We start from the raw sequence: 25,000 nt of genomic DNA on the forward strand, positions 1-25,000 counted from the left end.
TCACCCACTCACCCACTCATTCACTCAACCCTTCACTCACTCGCCCACCCACTCACTCACCCACCCACTCATTCACTCACCCACTCACCCACTCATTCACTCACCCACTCATTCACTCACCCACTCACCCACTCACTCACCCACTCACCCCTTCACCCACTCGCCCACCTCCCCTCCATCTGCGCCAAATTGCTGGCCTTCATAGGCGTTGCTGCTGCGTGAGCGAGTTGCCGAGCGAGCGGATGAGTGAGCGGATGGGTGAGCGAGCGAGCAGATGGGTGAGCGAGCAGATGGGTGAGCAGGCGGGTGAGCGAGCGAGTGACTGAGTGAGCGGACGGGTGAGCGAGCGAGCAGATGGGTGAGCGAGCGAGCAGATGGATGAGCGAGCAGATGGGTGAGCGTGCGGCAGGGTGAGCGGGCGGGTGAGTGAGTGGCTGAGTGAGCGAGTGGCTGAGTGAGTGAGTGGCTGAGTGAGTGGCTGAGTGAGCGAGTGGCTGAGTCAGCGAGTGGCTGAGTGAGCGAGTGGCTGAGTGAGCGAGCGGCTGAGTGAGCGAGCGGCTGAGTGAGCGAGTGGCTGAGTGAGCGAGCGGCTGAGTGAGCGAGTGGCTGAGTGAGCGACTGGCTGAGTGAGCGAGCGGCTGAGTGAGCGAGCGGCTGAGTGAGCGAGCGGCTGAGTGAGCGAGCGGCTGAGTGAGCGAGCGGCTGAGTGAGCGACTGGCTGAGTGAGCGAGCGGCTGAGTGAGCGAGCGGCTGAGTGAGCGAGTGGCTGAGTGAGCGAGTGACTGAGTGAGCGAACGGCTGAGTGAGCGAGTGGCTGAGTGAGCGAGTGGCTGAGTGAGCGAGCGGCTGAGTGAGCGAGCGGCTGAGTGAGCGGGTGAAGAGCGAGTGGCTGAGTGTGCTGAAGGCTTCGCGGGGAGACCGGTTTCTGAGTGTGTGTCTGTGTGTGTGTGTCTGTCTGTGTGTCTCTGTGTGTGTGTCTGTCTGTGTGTCCTTGTGTGTGTCTGTGTCTCTGTGTGTCTCTGTGTGTGTGCCTGTGTGTGTCTGTCTGTGTGTGTGTCTGTGTGTGTGTCTGTGTGTGTGTGTGTGTCTGTGTGTGTCTGTGTGTCTGTGTGTGTCTGTCTGTGTCTCTGTGTCTGTGTGTGTGTGTCTGTCTGTGTATGTCTGTCTGTGTCTGTATGTGTGTCTCTGTGTGTGTGTCTGTCTGTGTGTGTGTGTCTGTGTGTGTGTCTGTGTGTGTGTGTGTGTCTCCGCCAGGGTGCTGACGCTGTGGTTCGAGTGTGGGCACTGCTCGGCAGTCAACGATGCCCTTGTTGAGGGCATCAAAACCATCCAGATAGACACGTGGCTACAGGTGAGACACCAAGGACACACGGACACATGGACACAAAGACAAAGATCCCCCGTGCAGCCTTAACGGACTGTTGGGGCAAGTGCTGTTGATGATGATGATGCTGCTGCTGATGATGATGGTGTGGGTGATGCTGATGATGATGGTGATGCTGCTGATGGTGTGGGTGGTGATGCTGATGATTATGCTGATGATGCTGCGACTGATGATGATGATGGTGGTGGTGTGGGTGATGCTGCTGCTGCTGCTGATGATGATGATGATGATGCTGATGATGATGATGCTGATGATGATGATGCTACTGATGATGTTGCTATTGATGATGATGCTGATGATGATGGTGACGATGGTGGTGGTGTGGCTGATCCAGGTGATACCACAGCTGATAGCGAGGATTGACACTCCCAGGCAGCTGGTGGGACGTCTCATCCACCAGCTCCTCACGGACATCGGCAAGCACCACCCACAGGTCAGAGTGGTTCACGATGGCCGTGTGGGTGGGTGGGTGTGGGTGGGTGGGGTTCACGGCGGCCGTGTGGGTGGGTGGGGTTCACGGCGGCCGTGTGGGTGGGGTTCACTGTGGCCGTGTGGGTGGGTGGGGTTCACTGTGGCCGTGTGGGTGGGTGGGGTTCACGATGGCCGTGTGGGTGGGTGGGGTTCACTGTGGCCTTGTGGGTGGGTGGGGTTCACTGTGGCCGTGTGGGTGGGTGGGGTTCACTGTGACCGTGTGGGTGGGTGGGGTTCACTGTGTCCGTGTGGGTGGGTGGGGTTCACGGTGTGGGTGGGTGGGTGGGGTTCACGACGGCCGTGTGGGAGACGGGGTCCTGGGTTCAAGCCCTGGGTCTGGGTGTCTCTCTTTCTGTAACCTTGGCGATGGTTCTGGCTGATAAGCCACTTTGGACTGCTGTCATTTGTGATGGGCCCGGTTGCTTCTGAATAATAAGTTAATACCTCAGTAGGGTTTCGCTGCCTTTAGATGTAGATGCCACTGGTTCTTCACGTTCTGCAGATGTAGATGCCACTGGTTCTTCACGTTCTGTAGATGCAACTGGTTCTCCACGTTCTACAGATGTAGATGCCACTGGTTCTTCACGTTCTGTAGATGCCACTGGTTCTTCACGTTCTGTAGATGTAGATGCCACTGGTTCTCCACGTTCTACAGATCTAGATGCCACTGGTTCTTCACTTTCTGTAGATGCCACTGGTTCTTCACGTTCTGTAGATGTAGATGCCACTGGTTCTCCACGTTCTACAGATGTAGATGCCACTGGTTCTTCACGTTCTGTAGATGCCACTGGTTCTTCACGTTCTGTAGATGCCACTGGTTCTTCACGTTCTATAGATGCAACTGGTTCATCACGTTCTGCAGATGTAGATGCCACTGGTTCTTCACGTTCTATAGATGCAACTGGTTCTCCACGTTCTACAGATGTAGATGCCACTGGTTCTTCACGTTCTACAGATGTAGATGCCACTGGTTCTTCATAGTCTGTAGATGTAGATGCCACTGGTTCTTCACGTTCTACAGATGTAGACGCCACTGGTTCTTCACGTTCTACAGATGTAGATGCCACTGGTTCTTCACGTTCTGTAGATGTAGATGCCACTGGTTCTTCACGCTCTGTAGATGCCACTGGTTCTTCACGTTCTGCAGATGTAGATGCCACTGGTTCTTCACGTTCTGTAGATGTAGATGCCACTGGTTCTTCACGTTCTGTAGATGCCACTGGTTCTTCACGTTCTGTAGATGCCACTGGTTCTTCACGTTCTATAGATGCAACTGGTTCATCACGTTCTGCAGATGTAGATGCCACTGGTTCTTCACGTTCTATAGATGCAACTGGTTCTCCACGTTCTACAGATGTAGATGCCACTGGTTCTTCACGTTCTACAGATGTAGATGCCACTGGTTCTTCATAGTCTGTAGATGTAGATGCCACTGGTTCTTCACGTTCTACAGATGTAGACGCCACTGGTTCTTCACGTTCTACAGATGTAGATGCCACTGGTTCACGTTCTGTAGATGTAGATGCCACTGGTTCTTCACGTTCTGTAGATGTAGATGCCACTGGTTCTTCACGTTCTGCAGATATAGATGCCACTGGTTCTTCACGTTCTGCAGATGTAGACGCCACTGGTTCTTAACGTTCTGTAGATGTAGATGCCACTGGTTCTTCACATTCTACAGATGTAGATGCCACTGGTTCTTCACGTTCTGTAGATGCCACTGGTTCTTCACGTTCTACAGATGTAGATGCGACTGGTTCTTCACGTTCTGTAGATGCAACTGGTTCTCCACGTTCTGCAGGTGTAGATGCCACTGGTTCTTCACGTTCTGTAGATGTAGATGCCACTGGTTCTTCACGTTCTACAGATGTAGATGCCACTGGTTTCTCACGTTCTACAGATGTAGATGCCACTGGTTCTTCACGTTCTGTAGATGCAACTGGTTCATCACGTTCTACAGATGTAGATGCCACTGGTTCTTCACTTTCTACAGATGTAGATGCCACTGGTTCTTCACGTTCTACAGATGTAGATGCCACTGGTTCTTCACATTCTGTAGATGTAGATGCCACTGGTTCTTCACGTTCTGTAGATGTAGATGCCACTGGTTCTTCACGTTCTGCAGATGTAGATGCCACTGGTTCTTCACGTTCTGTAGATGCCACTGGTTCTTCACGTTCTACAGATGTAGATGCCACTGGTTCTTCACGTTCTGCAGATGTAGATGCCACTGGTTCTTCACGTTCTGTAGATGTAGATGCCACTGGTTCTTCACGTTTTGCAGATGTAGATGCCACTGGTTCTTCACGTTCTGCAGATGTAGATGCCACTGGTTCTTCACGTTCTGCAGATGTAGATGCCACTGGTTCTTCACGTTCTGCAGATGTAGATGTCACTGGTTCTTCACGTTCTGTAGATGTAGATGCCACTGGTTCTTCACGTTCTGTAGATGTAGATGCCACTGGTTCTTCACGTTCTGCAGATGTAGATGCCACTGGTTCTTCACATTCTGTAGATGCCACTGGTTCTCCACTTTCTGTAGATGCCACTGGTTCTTCACGTTCTACAGATGTAGATGCCACTGGTTCTTCACATTCTGTAGATGCCACTGGTTCTTCACGTTCTACAGCTGTAGATGCCACTGGTTCTTCACGTTCTGTAGATGTAGATGCCACTGGTTCTTCACGCTCTACAGATGTAGATGCCACTGGTTCTTCACGCTCTGTAGATGTAGATGCCACTGGTTCTTCACGTTCTACAGATGTAGATGTCACTGGTTCTTCACGTTCTGTAGATGTAGATGCCACTGGTTCTTCACGCTCTGTAGATGCCACTGGTTCTTCACGTTCTATAGATGCAACTGGTTCTTCACGTTCTACAGATGTAGATGCCACTGGTTCTTCACGTTCTGTAGATGCCACTGGTTCTTCACGTTCTACAGATGTAGATGCCACTGGTTCTTCACGTTCTACAGATGTAGATGCCACTGGTTCTTCACGTTCTATAGATGCAACTGGTTCTTCACGTTCTACAGATGTAGATGCCACTGGTTCTTCACGTTCTACAGATGTAGATGCCACTGGTTCTTCACGTTCTACAGATATAGATGCCACTGGTTCTTCACGTTCTACAGATGTAGATGCCACTGGTTCTTCACGTTCTACAGATGTAGACGCCACTGGTTCTTCACGTTCTGTAGATGCCACTGGTTCTTCACTTTCTGTAGATGCCACTGGTTCTTCACATTCTACAGATGTAGATGCCACTGGTTCTTCACGTTCTACAGATGTAGATGCCACTGGTTCTTCACGCTCTGTAAATGCCACTGGTTCATCACGTTCTACAGATGTAGATGCCACTGGTTCTTCACGTTCTACAGATGTAGATGCCACTGGTTCTTCACGAGTTGCGAGACAACCCCCCCCCCCCCCCCCAAGCTAGTATGGCCCTGGCGGGCGTATTGGCTTATTCCGAAGACGCTCTTTTTATATCACCGCCATCCAACCCAACGAAAAAACATTCTCATTGTGTCCGTCACGGGCCCGGTCAGTTAGTGCCTTCCGAAAGTTTGTAAGTCGGTGAGATTTTGCCGGTAGCGGCAGCACCGCTCCCACCCCCCCCCGATCGGATTCTCACCACGAAGTTGCCGTTCCGTTGCAGGCGCTGATTTACCCTCTGACGGTAGCCTCCAAGTCAGCTAGCCCTGAGCGTCACAACGCTGCTAACAAGATCCTGAGCAACATGTGTGAGCACAGCAGTAACTTGGTGAACCAGGCGATACTGGTGAGTAGTGTCTCACTCGCTCGTACGCTCACTCGCTCGTACACTCACTCGCTCACTCGTACACTCACTCACTCGCTCGTACACTCACTCACTCGGTCACTCACTCACTCGTACACTCACTCACTCGTACACTCACTCACTCATACACTCACTCGGTCACTTGTACACTCACTCGCTCGCTCGTACACTCACTCACTCGCTCGTACACTCACTCGTACACTCGCTCACTCATACACTCACTCGCTCGTACACTCACTCACTCGTACACTCAGACACTCACTCACTCGCTCGCTCACTCGCTCGTACACTCACTCACTCGTACACTCACTCACTCGCTCGTACACTCACTCACTCGTACACTCACTCGTACACTCACTCGTACACTCACTCACTCGCTCGCTCACTCGCTCGTACACTCACTCACTCGTACACTCACTCACTCGCTCGTACACTCACTCACTCGTACACTCACTCACTCGTACACTCACTCACTCGTACACTCACTCACTCGTACACTCACTCACTTGTGCACTCACTCACTCGTACACTCACTCACTCGTACGCTCACTCACTCGTACACTCACTCACTCATACACTCACTCATTCACTCACTCATACACTCACTCACTCATGCACTCACTCATACACTCACTCATACATTCACTCATACACTCACTCACTCATACACTCACTCACTCATACACTCACTCACACACTCATACACTCACTCATACACTCCCTCACTCGTAGACTCACTCACTCGGTCACTTGTACACTCACTCACTCACTCGTACACTCACTCACTCATAGGCTCACTCGCTCATACACTGACTCACTCGTACGCTCACTCACTCATACACTCGCTCACTTGTACACTCACTCACTCACTCGTACACTCACTCACTCGTACGCTCACTCACTCGTACACTCACTCACTCATACACTCACTCATTCACTCACTCATACACTCACTTACTCGTACACTCATACACTCGTACACTCACTCACTCGGTCACTTGTATACTCACTCACTCGGTCACTCACTCACTCATACACTCACTCGTACACTCACTCACTCGGTCACTCACTCACTCATACACTCACTCGGTCACTCACTCACTCATACACTCACTCGTACACTCACTCACTCATACACTCACTCGTACACTCACTCATACACTCACTCACTCGTACACTCACTCACTCGTACACTCACTCACTCACTCGTACACTCACTCACTCATAGACTCACTCGCTCATACACTCACTCACTCGTACACTCACTAACACACTCACTCATACACTCACTCTTACACTCACTCACTCTTACACTCACTCACACACTCACTCATACACTCTCACCCACCCTCTCATCGACCCACCGACTCACCCACCCTCTCACTCACCCACCCTGTCACCCACCCTCTCATCCACCCTTTCACCAACCTTCTCAACCCACCCACCCACTCCCTCACCCACCCACTCCCTCACCCACTCACTCACCCAACCTCTCACCCACTCGTCCACTCCCTCACCCACCCACCCACTCACCCACCCTCTCACCCACCCACCCACTCACCCACCCTCTCACCCACCCACCCACTCACCCACCCTCTCACCCACCCACCCACTCACCCACCCTCTCACCCACCCACCCACTCACCCACCCTCTCACCCACCCACCCTCTCACCCACCCACTCACCCACCGGCCCACCCCCTCCACCGCACCCACTCACCCACCCACCCTCTCACCCACCCACCCACTCACCCACCCTCTCACCCACCCACCCTCTCACCCACCCACCCACTCACCCACCCTCTCACCCACCCACCCACTCACCCACCCTCTCACCCACTCACCCACTCACTCACCCTCTCACCCACCCACCCACCCACCCTCTCACCCACCCACCCACTCACCCACCCTCGCACCCTCTCACCCACCCACTCCCTCACCCACCCACCCAACCTCTCACCCACTCGTCCACTCCCTCGCCCACCCACCCACCCACTCACACTCTCACTCACCCACTCCCTCACCCTCTCACCCACCCACTCTCTCACCCACCCACTCCCTCACCCACCCACTCACCCATCCTATCACCCACCCACTCACCCACCCACTCACCCACCCACTCACCCACTCCCTCACCCACCCACTCACCCATCCTATCACCCACCCACCCTCTCACCCACCCACCCACCCACCCACTCTCTCACCCACCCACTCACCCACTCTCTCACCCACCCACCCACTCTCTCACCCACCCACTCCCTCACCCACTCACCCATCCTATCACCCACCCACTCACCCACCCACCCACCCACCCTCTCACCCACCCACCCACCCACCCACCCACCCTCTCACCCACCCACCCACCCACCAACTCCCTCACCCACCCACTCACCCACCAACTCCCCCACCCACCCACTCACTCTCTCACTCACCCACTCCCTCACCCTCTCACCCACCCACTCTCTCACCCACCCACTCCCTCACCCACCCACTCACCCATCCTATCACCCACCCACTCACCCACCCACTCACCCACCCACCCACTCACCCACCCACTCCCTCACCCACCCTCTCACCCACCCACCCTCTCCCCCACCCACTCACCCACCCACCCTCTCACCCACTCACCCACCCACTCACCCACCCACCCACCCTCTCACCCACCCTCTCACCCACCCACCCTCTCACCCACCCACTCACCCACCCTCTCACCCATCCTATCACCCACCCACCCTCTCACCCACCCACCCACCTTCTCCCCCACCCACCCACCCTCTCCCCCACCCACCCTCTCACCCACCCACCCTCTCCCCCACCCTCTCCCCCACCCACCCTCTCACCCACCCACCCTCTCACCCACCCACCCACCCACCAACTCCCTCACCCACCCTCTCACCCACCCACCCACTCACCCACCCACTCCCTCACCCACCCACTCACCCACCCACCCACTCACCCACCCACCCACCCTCTCACCCACCCACTCCCTCACCCACCCACTCACCCATCCTATCACCCACCCACTCACCCACCCTCTCACCCACTCACCCACCCACTCCCTCACCCAACAACTCACCCACCCTCTCACCCACCCACCCTCTCACCCACCCACCCACTCACCCACCCACTCCCTCAACCACCCACTCACTCACCCACCCTCTCACCCACCCACCCACTCACCCACCCACTCCCTCACCCACCCACTCCCTCACCCACTCACCCACCCTCTCACCCACCCACCCACCCACCAACTCCCTCACCCACCCACTCACCCACCCACCCACTCACCCACTCCCTCACCCACCCACTCACCCATCCTATCACCCACCCACCCACTCACCCACTCTCTCACCCACCCACTCCCTCACCCACCCACTCACCCATCCTATCACCCACCCACCCACTCACCCATCCTATCACCCACCCACTCACCCACCCACCCACCCACTCCCCCACCCACCCACCCACCCACCCTCTCACCCACCCACTCCCTCACCCACCCACTCACCCATCCTATCACCCACCCACCCACTCACCCACTCTCTCACCCACCCACTCCCTCACCCACCCACTCACCCATCCTATCACCCACCCACCCACTCACCCATCCTATCACCCACTCCCTCACCCACCCACTCACCCATCCTATCACCCACCCACCCACTCACCCACTCTCTCACCCACCCACTCTCTCACCCACCCACTCACCCATCCTATCACCCACCCACCCACCCACCCACTCTCTCACCCACCCACTCCCTCACCCACCCACTCACCCATCCTATCACCCACCCATCCTATCACCCACCCACCCTCTCACCCACCCACCCACCCTCTCCCCCACCCACCCACCCACCCACCAACTCCCTCACCCACCCTCTCACCCACCCACCCACTCACCCACCCACTCCCTCACCCACCCACTCACCCACCCACCCACTCACCCACCCACCCACCCTCTCACCCACCCACTCCCTCACCCACCCACTCACCCATCCTATCACCCACCCACTCACCCACCCTCTCACCCACTCACCCACCCACTCCCTCACCCAACAACTCACCCACCCTCTCACCCACCCACCCTCTCACCCACCCACCCACTCACCCACCCACTCCCTCAACCACCCACTCACTCACCCACCCTCTCACCCACCCACCCACTCACCCACCCACTCCCTCACCCACCCACTCCCTCACCCACTCACCCACCCTCTCACCCACCCACCCACCCACCAACTCCCTCACCCACCCACTCACCCACCCACCCACTCACCCACTCCCTCACCCACCCACTCACCCATCCTATCACCCACCCACCCACTCACCCACTCTCTCACCCACCCACTCCCTCACCCACCCACTCACCCATCCTATCACCCACCCACCCACTCACCCATCCTATCACCCACCCACTCACCCACCCACCCACCCACTCCCCCACCCACCCACCCACCCACCCACCCTCTCACCCACCCACTCCCTCACCCACCCACTCACCCATCCTATCACCCACCCACCCACTCACCCACTCTCTCACCCACCCACTCCCTCACCCACCCACTCACCCATCCTATCACCCACCCACCCACTCACCCATCCTATCACCCACTCCCTCACCCACCCACTCACCCATCCTATCACCCACCCACCCACTCACCCACTCTCTCACCCACCCACTCTCTCACCCACCCACTCACCCATCCTATCACCCACCCACCCACCCACCCACTCTCTCACCCACCCACTCCCTCACCCACCCACTTACCCATCCTATCACCCACCCATCCTATCACCCACCCACCCTCTCACCCACCCACCCACCCTCTCCCCCACCCACCCACCCACCCACCAACTCCCTCACCCACCCTCTCACCCACCCACCCACCCACCAACTCCCTCACCCACCCTCTCACCCACCCACCCACTCACCCACCCACTCCCTCACCCACCCACCCACTCACCCACCCACCCTCTCCCCCGCCCAGGTGAGTGAGGAGCTGATTCGCGTGGCCATCCTGTGGCACGAGCTGTGGCACGAGGGGCTGGAGGAGGCCTCCCGCCTCTACTTTGGCGAGCGCAACGTCAGGGGAATGTTCACGGTGCTGGAGCCACTGCACAGCATGATGGAACGTGGTCCACAGACTCTCAAAGAGACCTCCTTCAACCAGGTGGGAGGGTGGGTGGGTGGGTGGGGGAGTGGGTGGGTGTGTGGGTGGGTGGGAGAGTGGGTGGGTGAATGGGTGGGTGGGTGGGGGGGTGAGAGGGTGGGTGGGTGAGAGGGTGAGTGGGTGGGTGAGAGGGTGGGTGGGTGAGAGGGTGGGTGGGTGGGTGAGTTGAGAGAGTGGGTGGGTGGGTGGGTGGGTGAGAGAGTGGGTGGGTGATTGGGTGGGTGGGTGGGTGTAAGAGTGAGTGGGTGGGTGGGTGGGTGAGAGAGTAGGTGGGTGGGTGAGAGAGTGGGTGGGTGGGTGGCTGAGTGAGTGGGTGGGTGAGAGAGTGGGTGGGTGGGTGAGAGAGTGAGTGGGTGAGAGAGTGGGTGGGTGGCTGAGTGAGTGGGTGGGTGAGAGAGTGGGTGGGTGGGTGAGAGAGTGGGTGGGTGGGTGAGAGAGTGGGTGGGTGAGAGAGTGGGTGGGTGAGTGGGTGGGTGAGTGGGTGAGAGAGTGGGTGAGTGAGAGAGTGAGTGGGTGGGTGGGTGGGTGGGTGAGAGAGTGGGTGGGTGGGTGAGTGGGTGGGTGAGTAGGTGGGTGAGTGGGTGGGTGGGTGGGTGAGAGAGTGGGTGGGTGAGAGAGTGAGTGGGTGGGTGGGTGAGAGAGTGAGTGGGTGAGGGAGTGGGTGAGAGAGTGGGTGAGAGAGTGGGTGAGAGAGTGGGTGAGTGACAGAGTGGGTGGGTGGGTGAGAGAGTGGGTGGGTGAGTGGGTGGGTGAGTGAGAGGGTGGGTGAGTGGGTGGGTGAGTGGGTGGGTGAGTGAGTGGGTGAGTGGGTGAGTGAGAGGGGGGTGAGTGAGTGAGTGGGTGGGTGAGTGAGTGGGTGGGTGGGTGGGTGAGAGAGTGGGTGGGTGAGTGGTTGGGTGGGTGGGTGAGTGGTTGGGTGGGTGGGTGAGTGGTTGGGTGGGTGAGTGGGTGGTTGGGTGGGTGAGTGGGTGAGTGAGTGGGTGGGTGAGTGGGTGGGTGAGTGACAGAGTGGGTGAGTGAGTGGGAGGGTGGGTGGGTGGGTGGGTGAGTGACAGAGTGGGTGGTTGTTTGGTTGAGTCGCTGCATGCAATTGTCCGGCTCAGTGCAGTGTCCTCCATGTGCCTCTCTCCCCCTGCCCTCTCTGTAGGCCTATGGGCGCGACCTCATGGAGGCCCAGGACTGGTGTCGCAAGTTCATGAGGTCGGGAAACCAGAAGGACCTCACTCAGGCATGGGATCTCTACTACCACGTGTTCCGTCGCATCTCTAAGCAGCTGCCGCAGGTGAACAGCCAACGTGAACGAGAGACTCGCACAGAGATACTCACACAGAGAGAGGCTCACAGAGAGACTCACAGAGAGACACAGAGACTCACACAGAGAGACTCACAGAGAGACTCACACAGAGACTCACAGAGAGATACTCAGACAGAGAGAGACTCGCAGAGATACTCAGACAGAGAGAGACTCACAGAGATACTCAGACAGAGAGAGACTCAGAGAGAGACTCACAGAGAGACTCACACAGAGAGACTCACACAGAGACTCACAGAGAGATACTCAGACAGAGAGAGACTCACAGAGATACTCACACAGAGAGAGACACACAGAGAGACTCACACAGAGACACAGAGACTCACACAGAGAGACTCACAGAGACTCACAGAGAGACTCACACAGAGACACAGAGACTCACACAGAGACTCACAGAGAGAGACTCACAGAGAGACTCACACAGAGACACAGAGACTCACACAGAGACTCACAGAGAGAGACTCACAGAGAGAGACTCACACAGAGAGACTCACAGAGACTCACAGAGAGACTCACACAGAGACACAGAGACTCACACAGAGACTCACAGAGAGAGACTCACAGAGAGAGACTCACAGAGAGAGACTCACAGAGAGAGACTCACAGAGAGACTCGCAGAGAGAGACTCGCACAGACTAAAGGCTAGAACCCAAGGTCTCAGTGTCTCCGTCATGGCCACCGTGAACCCCACCCACACGGCCACAGTGAACCCCACCCACCCACACCCACCCACACGGACACAGTGAACCCCACCCACCCACACGGCCACAGTGAACCCCACCCACCCACACGGTCACAGTGAACCCCACCCACCCACACGGTCACAGTGAACCCCACCCACCCACACGGCCACAGTGAACCCCACCCACCCACACGGCCACAGTGAACCCCACCCACCCACACTACCACAGTGAACCCCACCCACCCACACTACCACAGTGAACCCCACCCACCCACACGGCCATCGTGAACCCCACCCACCCACACGGACATCGTGAACCCCACCCACCCACACGGTAACCGTGAACCCCACCCACCCACACTACCACAGTGAACCCCACCCACCCACACTACCACAGTGAACCCCACCCACCCACCCACACCCACCCACACGGCCACCGTGAACCCCACCCACCCACACGGCCACAGTGAACCCCAATGAACCCCCACTGACCTCCAATGACCCCTGTGACCCCCTCCCTCCCCCTGTGACCCCAGCTGACCTCGCTGGAGCTGCAGTACGTCTCCCCCAAGCTGCTCATGTGCCGTGACTTGGAGCTGGCCGTGCCGGGGACGTACGACCCCAATCAGGCGGTGGTGAGAATAGAGAGCATAGCATCGGCCCTGCAGGTCATCACCTCCAAGCAGAGGCCTCGCAAGCTCACCATCATGGGTGAGTGAGAGAGTGGGTGAGTGGGTGGGTGGGTGAGAGAGTGGGTGAGTGAGAGAGTGAGTGAGAGAGTGAGTGAGTGGGAGAGTGAGTGAGTGAGAGAGTGAGTGAGTGGGAGAGTGAGTGAGTGAGAGAGAGAGTGAGAGAGTGGGTGAGTGTGTGGTGAGAATAGAGAGTATAGCATCGGCCCTGCAAGTCATCACCTCCAAGCAGAGGCCTCGCAAGCTCACCATCATGGGTGAGTGAGAGAGTGGGTGAGTGAGAGAGTGAGTTGGTGAGTGAGTGGGTGTGTGGGTGAGTGGGTGGGTGGGTGAGAGAGTGGGTGAGTGAGAGAGTGAGTGAGAGAGTGAGTGAGTGGGAGAGTGAGTGAGTGAGAGAGAGTGAGTGAGTGAGTGGTGAGAATAGAGAGCATAGCATCGGCCCTGCAGGTCATCACCTCCAAGCAGAGGCCTCGCAAGCTCACCATCATGGGTGAGTGAGAGAGTGAGTGAGTGGGTGAGTGAGTGAGTGAGACAGTGAGTGAGAGAGAGAGTGGGTGAGAGAGTGGGTGAGTGAGAGAGTGGGTGAGTGACTGGGTGAGTGAGTGAGTGAGAGAGTGAGTGAGTGAGTGAGTGAGAGAGAGTGAGTGAGTGAGTGAGAGAGAGAGTGAGTGAGTGCGTGGTGAGAATAGAGAGCATAGCATCGGCCCTGCAGGTCATCACCTCCAAGCAGAGGCCTCGCAAGCTCACCATCATGGGTGAGTGAGAGAGTGGGTGAGTGGGTGGGTGGGTGAGAGAGTGGGTGAGTGAGAGAGTGAGTGAGAGAGTGAGTGAGTGGGAGAGTGAGTGAGTGAGAGAGTGAGTGAGTGGGAGAGTGAGTGAGTGAGAGAGAGAGTGAGAGAGTGGGTGAGTGTGTGGTGAGAATAGAGAGTATAGCATCGGCCCTGCAAGTCATCACCTCCAAGCAGAGGCCTCGCAAGCTCACCATCATGGGTGAGTGAGAGAGTGGGTGAGTGAGAGAGTGAGTTGGTGAGTGAGTGGGTGTGTGGGTGAGTGGGTGGGTGGGTGAGAGAGTGGGTGAGTGAGAGAGTGAGTGAGAGAGTGAGTGAGTGGGAGAGTGAGTGAGTGAGAGAGAGTGAGTGAGTGAGTGGTGAGAATAGAGAGCATAGCATCGGCCCTGCAGGTCATCACCTCCAAGCAGAGGCCTCGCAAGCTCACCATCATGGGTGAGTGAGAGAGTGAGTGAGTGAGTGGGTGAGAGAGTGAGTGGGTGAGTGAGTGGGTGAGTGAGTGGGTGAGTGAGTGAGTGAGAGAGTGAGAGAGTGAGAGAGTGGGTGAGTGAGAGAGTGGGTGGGTGAGTGAGAGAGAGAGTAAGAGAGTGAGTGAGAGAGTGAGTGAGTGAGAGAGTGAGAGAGTGGGTGAGTGAGTGAGTGAGAGAGAGAGTGAGAGAGTGGGTGAGTGAGTGAGTGAGTGAGAGAGTGAGAGAGTGGGTGAGTGAGTGAGAGAGTGAGTGAGTGAGTGAGAGAGTGAGTGAGAGAGAGAGTGAAAGAGTGGGTGAGTGAGTGAGAGAGAGAGTGAGAGAGTGGGTGAGTGAGTGAGTGAGAGAGTGAGAGAGTGAGTGAGTGAGAGGGTGAGTGAGTGAGAGAGTGGTGAGAATAGAGAGTATAGCATCGGCCCTGCAGGTCATCACCTCCAAGCAGAGGCCTCGCAAGCTCACCATCATGGGTGAGTGAGAGAGTGAGTGAGTGGGTGAGTGAGTGAGTGAGACAGTGAGTGAGAGAGAGAGTGGGTGAGAGAGTGGGTGAGTGAGAGAGTGGGTGAGTGACTGGGTGAGTGAGTGAGTGAGAGAGTGAGTGAGTGAGTGAGAGAGAGTGAGTGAGTGAGTGAGAGAGAGAGTGAGTGAGAGCGTGGTGAGAATAGAGAGCATAGCATCGGCCCTGCAGGTCATCACCTCCAAGCAGAGGCCTCGCAAGCTCACCATCATGGGTGAGTGAGAGAGTGGGTGAGTGGGTGGGTGGGTGAGAGAGTGGGTGAGTGAGAGAGTGAGTGAGAGAGTGAGTGAGTGGGAGAGTGAGTGAGTGAGAGAGTGAGTGAGTGGGAGAGTGAGTGAGTGAGAGAGAGAGTGAGAGAGTGGGTGAGTGTGTGGTGAGAATAGAGAGTATAGCATCGGCCCTGCAAGTCATCACCTCCAAGCAGAGGCCTCGCAAGCTCACCATCATGGGTGAGTGAGAGAGTGGGTGAGTGAGAGAGTGAGTTGGTGAGTGAGTGGGTGTGTGGGTGAGTGGGTGGGTGGGTGAGAGAGTGGGTGAGTGAGAGAGTGAGTGAGAGAGTGAGTGAGTGGGAGAGTGAGTGAGTGAGAGAGAGTGAGTGAGTGAGTGGTGAGAATAGAGAGCATAGCATCGGCCCTGCAGGTCATCACCTCCAAGCAGAGGCCTCGCAAGCTCACCATCATGGGTGAGTGAGAGAGTGAGTGAGTGAGTGGGTGAGAGAGTGAGTGGGTGAGTGAGTGGGTGAGTGAGTGGGTGAGTGAGTGAGTGAGAGAGTGAGAGAGTGAGAGAGTGGGTGAGTGAGAGAGTGGGTGGGTGAGTGAGAGAGAGAGTAAGAGAGTGAGTGAGAGAGTGAGTGAGTGAGAGAGTGAGAGAGTGGGTGAGTGAGTGAGTGAGAGAGAGAGTGAGAGAGTGGGTGAGTGAGTGAGTGAGAGAGTGAGAGAGTGAGTGAGTGAGAGGGTGAGTGAGTGAGAGAGTGGTGAGAATAGAGAGTATAGCATCGGCCCTGCAGGTCATCACCTCCAAGCAGAGGCCTCGCAAGCTCACCATCATGGGTGAGTGAGAGAGTGGGTGAGTGAGACAGTGAGTGAGTGGGAGAGTGAGTGAGAGAGAGAGTGTGAGAGTGGGTGAGTGGGTGAGTGAGTGGGTGAGTGAGAGGGTGGGTGAGAGAGTGGGTGAGTGGTGAGTGAGTGGTGAGTGAGTGGTGAGTGAGAGAGTGGGTGAGTGAGTGAGAGAGAGAGTGAGAGAGTGGGTGAGAGAGAGTGAGTGGGTGAGTGAGTGAGTGGGTGAGTGAGTGAGTGAGAGAGAGAGTGAGTGAGTGAATGAGAGAGTGAGATAGTGGGTGAGAGAGAGTGAGTGGGTGAGTGAGTGGGTGAGTGAGTGGGTGAGTGAGTGAGAGAGTGAGTGGGTGAGTGGGTGAGTGAGTGAGTGGGTGAGTGAGTGGGTGAGTGAGAGCGTGGACGAGTTGTAGTGGACAGAGATCATCGCGTCAGCCCTGCAGGAGGCTGCCTGGGGGACCTTTGCCTTGTCCGTTGTTGCGCGCCCCCCCCCCCATCGCAGGCAGCAACGGGCACGAGTTCATGTTCCTGCTGAAGGGCCACGAGGACTTGAGGCAGGATGAGAGGGTCATGCAGTTGTTCGGCCTGGTCAACACGCTGCTGGCAAACGACCCAGCGTCCATGCGAAAGAACTTGAGGTCAGTCGGTCAGTCGGTCAGTCGGTCACTCACCCGCTCACCCACTCGCTCACTCACCCACCCACTCACTCACTCACCCACCCACCCAACCACCCACTCGCTCACTCACTCACCCACTCACTCACTCATTCACTCACTCACTCACCCACCCACTCGCTCACTCACTCACTCACCCACCCACCCACTCGCTCACTCACTCACGCTCTCACTCACCCACTCACTCACCCACCCACCCACTCGCTCACTCACTCACTCACCCACTCACTCACTCATTCACTCACCCACCCACCCACCCACTCGCTCACTCACTCACCCACCCACTCGCTCACTCACTCACTCACCCGCTCACTCACTCACTCACCCACCCACTCGCTCACTCACTCACTCACCCACTCACTCACCCACTCATTCCCTTGCTCACCCACCCACTCGCTCACTCGCCCACCCGCTCACTATCCTGTCTCTCTGTGTCTCTCTCTCTGTGTCTCTCTGTGTGTCTCTGTGTGTCTCTGTGTCTCTCTCTCTCTCTCTCTGTGTCTTTCTGTGTCTCTCTGTGTCTCTCTGTGTGTCTCTGTGTCTCTCTGTGTCACTCTGTGTCTCTGTGTCTCTCTGTGTCTCGCTCTGTGTCTCTCTGCGTCTCTCTGTGTCTCTCTGTCTCACTCTGTGTGTCTCTCTGTGTCTCACTCTGTGTCTCTCTCTGTGTCTCTGCATCTCTCTGTGTCTCTCTCTATCTCACTCTCTGTCTCACTCTCTGTCTCACTCTGTGTCTCACTCTGTGTCTCTCTGTGTCTCTCTGTGTCTCTCTCTCTGTCTCACTGTGTGTCTCTCTGTGTCTCTCTGTGTCTCTCTCTGTGTGTCTCTCTGTGTCTCTCTCTGTGTCTCTGTGTCTCTCTGTGTCTCTGTGTCTGTCTCTGTGTCTCTGTGTCTGTCTCTGTGTCTCTCTGTGTCTCTGTGTCTGTGTCTCTCTGTGTCTCTCTGTCTCACTCTGTGTCTCTCTCTGTGTCTCTCTGTCTCTCTCTGTCTCTCTCTCTGTCTCTCTCTCTGTCTCTCTCTGCATCTCTCTCTGTGTCTCTCTGTGTCTCTCTCTGTGTCTCTCTGTGTTTCTGTCTCTCTCTGTCTCTCTGTCTGTGTCTCTCTCTGTGTCTCTCTGTCTCTCTCTGTGTCTCTCTGTGTCTCTCTCTGTCTCTCTCTGTCTCTCTCTCTGTGTCTCTCTGTGTTTCTGTGTCTCTCTCTGTCTCTCTCTCTGTCTCTCTCTGTGTCTCTCTTTGTGTCTCTCTCTCTCTGTCTCTCTGTGTCTCTCTGTGTCTCTCTGTCTCTCTCTCTGTCTCACTCTGCGTCTCTCTGTCTCTCTGTCTCTCTGCGTCTCTCTCCGTCTCTCTGTCTCACTCTCTGTCTCACTCTCTGTGTCTCTCTCTCTGTCTCTCTGTCTCACTCTCTGTGTCTCTCTCTCTGTGTCTCTCTGTCTCACTCTCTGTGTCTCTCTCTCTGTGTGTCTCTCTGCGTGTGTCCGTGTGCTCAGTATTCAGCGCTACGCTGTGATCCCCCTGTCCACCAACTCGGGGCTCATTGGCTGGGTACCTCACTGTGACTCTCTCTGTGTCTCTCTGTGTCTCTCTGTCTCACTCTGAGTCTCTCTGTCTCTCTCTGTGTCTCTCTGTGTCTCTCTCTGTGTCTCTCTGTCTCTCTGTGTCTCTCTGTGTTTCTGTGTCTCTCTCTGTCTCTCTGTGTCTCTCTCTGTGTCTCTCTGTCTCTCTCTGTGTCTCTCTGTGTCTCTCTCTGTGTCTCTCTGTCTCTCTCTGTGTCTCTCTGTGTCTCTCTGTCTCTCTGTCTCACTCTGTGTCTCTCTGTGTCTCTCTGTCTCTCACTCTGTGTCTCTCTGTCTCACTCTCTGTCTCTCTCTCTGTCTCACTCTCTGTCTCACTCTCTGCGTGTCTCTCTGCGTGTGTCTCTCTGTGCTCAGTATTCAGCGCTACGCTGTGATCCCCCTGTCCACCAACTCGGGGCTCATTGGCTGGGTACCTCACTGTGCCTCTCTCTGTGTCTCTCTGTCTCTCTCTGTGTCTCTCTGTGTCTCTCTGTCTCACTCTCTGTCTCACTCTCTGTCTCACTCTCTGTCTCTCTGTCTCACTCTCTGTCTCACTCTCTGTGTCTCTGTGTCTCTCTCTGTCTCTCTGTGTCTCTCTCTGTCTCTCTGTGTTTCTCTCTGTGTCTCTGTGTCTCTCTCTGTGTCTCTCTCTCTGTCTCACTCTGTGTCTCTCTGTGTCTCTCTGTCTCACTCTCTGTCTCACTCTCTGTCTCACTCTCTGTCTCACTCTCTCTGTGTCTCTCTGTGTCTCACTCTCTGTCTCACTCTCTGTGTCTCTCTGTGTCTCTCTGTCTCACTCTCTGCGTGTCTCTCTGCGTGTCTCTCTGTGCTCAGTATTCAGCGCTACGCTGTGATCCCCCTGTCCACCAACTCGGGGCTCATTGGCTGGGTACCTCACTGTGACTCTCTCTGTCTCTCTGTGTCTCTCTGTGTCTCTCTGTCTCTCTCTGTCTCTCCCTCTCTCTGTCTCACTCTCTGTCTCTCTGTCTCACTCTGTGTCTCTCTGTGTCTCTCTGTCTCACTCTCTGTCTCACTCTCTGTCTCACTCTCTCTGTCTCACTCTCTCTGTCTCTCTGTGTCTCTCTGTGTCTCTCTGTGTCTCACTCTGTGTCTCACTCTCTGCGTGTCTCTCTGCGTGTGTCCGTGTGCTCAGTATTCAGCGCTACGCTGTGATCCCCCTGTCCACCAACTCGGGGCTCATTGGCTGGGTACCTCACTGTGACTCTCTCTGTGTCTCTCTGTGTCTCTCTGTCTCACTCTGAGTCTCTCTGTCTCTCTCTGTGTCTCTCTGTGTCTCTCTCTGTGTCTCTCTGTCTCTCTGTGTCTCTCTGTGTTTCTGTGTCTCTCTCTGTCTCTCTGTGTCTCTCTCTGTGTCTCTCTGTCTCTCTCTGTGTCTCTCTGTGTCTCTCTCTGTGTCTCTCTGTCTCTCTCTGTGTCTCTCTGTGTCTCTCTGTCTCTCTGTCTCACTCTGTGTCTCTCTGTGTCTCTCTGTCTCTCACTCTGTGTCTCTCTGTCTCACTCTCTGTCTCTCTCTCTGTCTCACTCTCTGTCTCACTCTCTGCGTGTCTCTCTGCGTGTCTCTCTGTGCTCAGTATTCAGCGCTACGCTGTGATCCCCCTGTCCACCAACTCGGGGCTCATTGGCTGGGTACCTCACTGTGTCTCTCTCTGTGTCTCTCTGTCTCTCTGTGTCTCTCTGTGTCTCTGTGTCTCTCTCTCTGTCTCACTCTCTGTCTCACTCTCTGTCTCACTCTCTGTGTCTCTGTGTCTCTCTGTGTCTCTCTCTGTCTCTCTGTGTCTCTCTCTGTCTCTCTGTGTCTCTCTCTGTGTCTCTGTGTCTCTCTCTGTGTCTCTCTCTCTGTCTCACTCTGCGTCTCTCTGTGTCTCTCTGTGTCTCTCTGTCTCACTCTCTGTCTCACTCTCTGTGTGTCTCTCTGCGTGTGTCTCTCTGTGCTCAGTATTCAGCGCTACGCTGTGATCCCCCTGTCCACCAACTCGGGGCTCATTGGCTGGGTACCTCACTGTGACTCTCTCTGTGTCTCTCTGTGTCTCTCTGTCTCTCTGTGTCTCTCTGTCTCACTCTCTGTGTGTCTCTCTGCGTGTCTCTCTGTGCTCAGTATTCAGCGCTACGCTGTGATCCCCCTGTCCACCAACTCGGGGCTCATTGGCTGGGTACCTCACTGTGTCTCTCTGTCTCTCTGTGTCTCTCTGTGTCTCTGTGTCTCTCTCTCTGTCTCACTCTCTGTCTCACTCTCTGTGTCTCTCTGTGTCTCTCTGTGTCTCTCTCTGTGTCTCTCTCTGTGTTTCTGTGTCTCTCTCTGTCTCTCTGTGTCTCTCTCTCTGTCTCACTCTGCGTCTCTCTGTGTCTCTCTCTCTGTCTCACTCTGCGTCTCTCTGTGTCTCTCTCTGTCTCACTCTCTGTGTCTCACTCTCTGTCTCTCTCTCTGCGTGTCTCTCTGCGTGTGTCCGTGTGCTCAGTATTCAGCGCTACGCTGTGATCCCCCTGTCCACTAACTCGGGGCTCATTGGCTGGGTACCTCACTGTGACTCTCTCTGTGTCTCTCTGTCTCTCTGTGTCTCTCTGTCTCTCTGTGTCTCTCTGTCTCTCTGTGTCTCTCTGTCTCTCTGTGTCTCTCTGTGTCTCTCTGTGTCTCTCTCTGTCTCACTCTCTGTCTCTCTGTGTCTCTCTGTGTCTCTCTGTGTCTCTCTCTCTGTGTCTCTCTGTGTCTCTCTGTCTCTCTCTGTGTCTCTCTGTGTCTCTCTCTGTGTCTCTCTGTGTCTCTCTGTCTCACTCTCTGTGTCTCTCTGTGTCTCACTCTCTGTCTCTCTCTCTGTGTGTCTCTCTGCGTGTGTCCGTGTGCTCAGTATTCAGCGCTACGCTGTGATCCCCCTGTCCACCAACTCGGGGCTCATTGGCTGGGTGTCTCTCTGTGTCTCTCTCTGTGTCTCTCTGTCTCTCTGTGTCTCTCTGTGTCTCTGTGTCTCTCTGTCTCACTCTCTGTCTCACTCTGTGTCTCACTCTCTGTGTCTCTGTGTCTCTCTCTGTCTCTCTGTGTCTCTCTCTGTGTCTCTCTCTGTGTCTCTCTCTCTGTCTCACTCTGTGTCTCTCTGTCTCTCTCTCTCTGTGTCTCTCTCTGTCTCACTCTCTGTCTCACTCTCTGTGTCTCTCTGTCTCTCTCTGTGTCTCTCTCTCTGTCTCTCTCTCTGTCTCACTCTCTGTGTCTCTCTCTCTGCGTGTCTCTCTGCGTGTCTCTCTGCGTGTGTCCGTGTGCTCAGTATTCAGCGCTACGCTGTGATCCCCCTGTCCACCAACTCGGGGCTCATTGGCTGGGTACCTCACTGTGACTCTCTCTGTGTCTCTCTGTCTCTCTGTGTCTCTCTGTGTCTCTCTCTGTCTCTCTGTCTCACTCTCTGTCTCACTCTCTGTCTCACTCTCTGTGTCTCTGTGTCTCTCTCTGTCTCTCTGTGTCTCTCTCTGTGTCTCTGTGTCTCTCTCTGTGTCTCTCTCTCTGTCTCACTCTGCGTCTCTCTGTGTCTCTCTGTGTCTCTCTGTCTCACTCTCTGTCTCTCTCTCTGTCTCTCTGTCTCACTCTCTGTCTCACTCTGTGTCTCTCTCTCTGTCTCACTCTGTGTCTCTCTGTGTCTCTCTGTCTCACTCTCTCTGTCTCACTCTGTGTCTCTCTGTGTCTCTCTGTCTCACTCTCTGTCTCACTCTGTGTCTCTCTCTCTGTCTCACTCTCTGTGTCTCTCTGTCTCACTCTCTGTCTCACTCTCTGTCTCACTCTCTGTGTCTCTCTGTCTCACTCTCTGTCTCACTCTCTGTGTCTCTCTGTCTCACTCTCTGTCTCACTCTCTGTGTCTCTCTGTCTCACTCTCTCTGTCTCACTCTGTGTCTCTCTGTCTCACTCTCTCTGTCTCACTCTGTGTCTCTCTGTCTCACTCTCTGTCTCACTCTCTGTGTGTCTCTCTGTGTCTCTCTCTCTGTCTCACTCTGTCTCTCTGTGTCTCTCTGTCTCACTCTCTCTGTCTCACTCTGTGTCTCTCTGTGTCTCACTCTCTCTGTCTCACTCTCTGCGTGTCTCTCTGCGTGTCTCTCTGTGCTCAGTATTCAGCGCTACGCTGTTATCCCCCTGTCCACCAACTCGGGGCTCATTGGCTGGGTACCTCACTGTGTCTCTCTCTGTGTCTCTCTGTCTCTCTGTGTCTCTCTGTGTCTCTGTGTCTCTCTGTCTCACTCTGAGTCTCTCTGTGTCTCTCTGTCTCACTCTCTGTCTCTCTGTGTCTCTCTGTGTTTCTGTGTCTCTCTCTGTCTCTCTGTGTCTCTCTCTGTGTCTCTGTGTCTCTCTCTGTCTCTCTGTGTCTCTCTCTGTGTCTCTGTGTCTCTCTCTGTGTCTCTCTCTCTGTCTCACTCTGCGTCTCTCTGCGTCTCTCTGTGTCTCTCTGTCTCACTCTCTGTCTCACTCTGTGTCTCTCTGTCTCACTCTCTGTCTCACTCTGTGTCTCTCTGTGTCTCTCTGTGTCTCTCTGTGTCTCTCTGTGTCTCTCTGTCTCACTCTCTGTCTCACTCTGTGTCTCTCTGTCTCCCTCTGTGTCTCTCTGTCTCACTCTCTGTCTCACTCTCTCTGTGTCTCTCTGTGTCTCTCTGTCTCACTCTCTGCGTGTCTCTCTGCGTGTCTCTCTGTGCTCAGTATTCAGCGCTACGCTGTGATCCCCCTGTCCACCAACTCGGGGCTCATTGGCTGGGTACCTCACTGTGACTCTCTCTGTGTCTCTCTGTCTCTCTCTGTGTCTCTCTGTCTCTCTCTGTCTCTCTCTGTCTCTCCCTCTCTCTGTCTCACTCTGTGTCTCTCTGTCTCACTCTCTGTGTGTCTCTCTGCGTGTCTCTCTGTGCTCAGTATTCAGCGCTACGCTGTGATCCCCCTGTCCACCAACTCGGGGCTCATTGGCTGGGTACCTCACTGTGTCTCTCTCTGTCTCACTCTGTGTCTCTGTGTCTCTCTGTCTCACCCTCTCTGTCTCACTCTCTGTGTGTCTCTCTGCGTGTGTCTCTCTGTGCTCAGTATTCAGCGCTACGCTGTGATCCCCCTGTCCACCAACTCGGGGCTCATTGGCTGGGTACCTCACTGTGACTCTCTCTGTGTCTCTCTGTCTCTCTCTGTGTCTCTCTGTCTCTCTCTGTCTCTCCCTCTCTCTGTGTGTCTCTCTGCGTGTGTCCGTGTGCTCAGTATTCAGCGCTACGCTGTGATCCCCCTGTCCACCAACTCGGGGCTCATTGGCTGGGTACCTCACTGTGCCTCTCTCTGTGTCTCTCTGTCTCTCTCTGTCTCTCTCTGTCTCTCTGTCTCTCTCTGTCTCACTCTCTGTCTCTCTGTCTCTCTGTCTCACTCTCTGTCTCACTCTCTGTCTCTCTCTCTGTCTCTCTGTGTCTCTCTCTGTCTCTCTGTGTCTCTCTCTGTGTCTCTGTGTCTCTCTCTGTGTCTCTCTCTCTGTCTCACTCTGCGTCTCTCTGTGTCTCTCTGTCTCACTCTGTCTCTCTGTGTCTCTCTGTCTCACTCTCTGTCTCACTCTCTCTGTGTCTCTCTGTGTCTCACTCTCTGTCTCACTCTCTGCGTGTCTCTCTGCGTGTCTCTCTGTGCTCAGTATTCAGCGCTACGCTGTGATCCCCCTGTCCACCAACTCGGGGCTCATTGGCTGGGTACCTCACTGTGCCTCTCTCTGTGTCTCTCTGTGTCTCTCTGTGTCTCTCTGTCTCTCTCTGTCTCTCTCTGTCTCTCTGTCTCACTCTCTGTCTCTCTGTGTCTCTCTGTCTCACTCTCTGTGTGTCTCTCTGCGTGTGTCCGTGTGCTCAGTATTCAGCGCTACGCTGTGATCCCCCTGTCCACCAACTCGGGGCTTATTGGCTGGGTGTCTCTCTGTGTCTCTCTCTGTGTCTCTCTCTGTGTCTCTGTGTCTCTGTGTCTCACTCTCTGTCTCACTCTCTGTCTCACTCTCTCTCTCTGTGTCTCTCTGTGTCTCTCTGTGTCTCTCTCTGTGTCTCTGTGTCTCTGTGTCTCTCTGTCTCACTCTCTGTCTCACTCTCTCTCTCTGTGTCTCTCTGTGTCTCTCTCTGTGTTTCTGTGTCTCTCTCTGTCTCTCTGTGTCTCTCTCTGTGTCTCTCTGTGTCTCTCTCTGTGTCTCTCTCTGTGTCTCACTCTCTGTCTCACTCTCTCTCTCTCTGTGTCTCTCTGTGTCTCTCTCTGTGTCTCTGTGTCTCTCTCTGTGTGTCTCTGCGTCTCTCTGTGTCTCTCTGTGTCTCTTTGTGTCTCTCTCTCTCTGTCTCTCTGTGTCTCTCTGTGTCTCTCTGTCTCTCTCTCTGTCTCACTCTGCGTCTCTCTGTCTCTCTGTCTCTCTGCGTCTCTCTCCGTCTCTCTGTCTCACTCTCTGTCTCACTCTCTGTGTCTCTCTCTCT

At 55.4% G+C, this 25,000-nt stretch overlaps 1 protein-coding gene across 1 annotated transcript in view; it reads left to right on the forward strand.

The window, feature by feature from the left end:
- Positions 1 to 25,000, forward strand: part of LOC116937995 (serine/threonine-protein kinase mTOR) — a 221,813-nt gene that overhangs the window by 151,822 nt on the left and 44,991 nt on the right. The window contains 7 exon segments of the mRNA XM_076058486.1: positions 1,255 to 1,351; positions 1,719 to 1,817; positions 5,516 to 5,638; positions 10,644 to 10,826; positions 11,974 to 12,108; positions 13,357 to 13,531; positions 16,833 to 16,968. Of these exon segments, the coding sequence (XP_075914601.1) occupies positions 1,255 to 1,351; positions 1,719 to 1,817; positions 5,516 to 5,638; positions 10,644 to 10,826; positions 11,974 to 12,108; positions 13,357 to 13,531; positions 16,833 to 16,968 (948 nt within the window).

Source organism: Petromyzon marinus (genome assembly GCF_048934315.1).
Source record: "Petromyzon marinus isolate PM22_M1 ecotype Great Lakes invasive population chromosome 75 unlocalized genomic scaffold, UKy_Petmar_22M1.pri1.0 chr75_unloc.4, whole genome shotgun sequence".
Classification (NCBI taxonomy): Eukaryota; Metazoa; Chordata; class Hyperoartia; order Petromyzontiformes; family Petromyzontidae; genus Petromyzon; species Petromyzon marinus.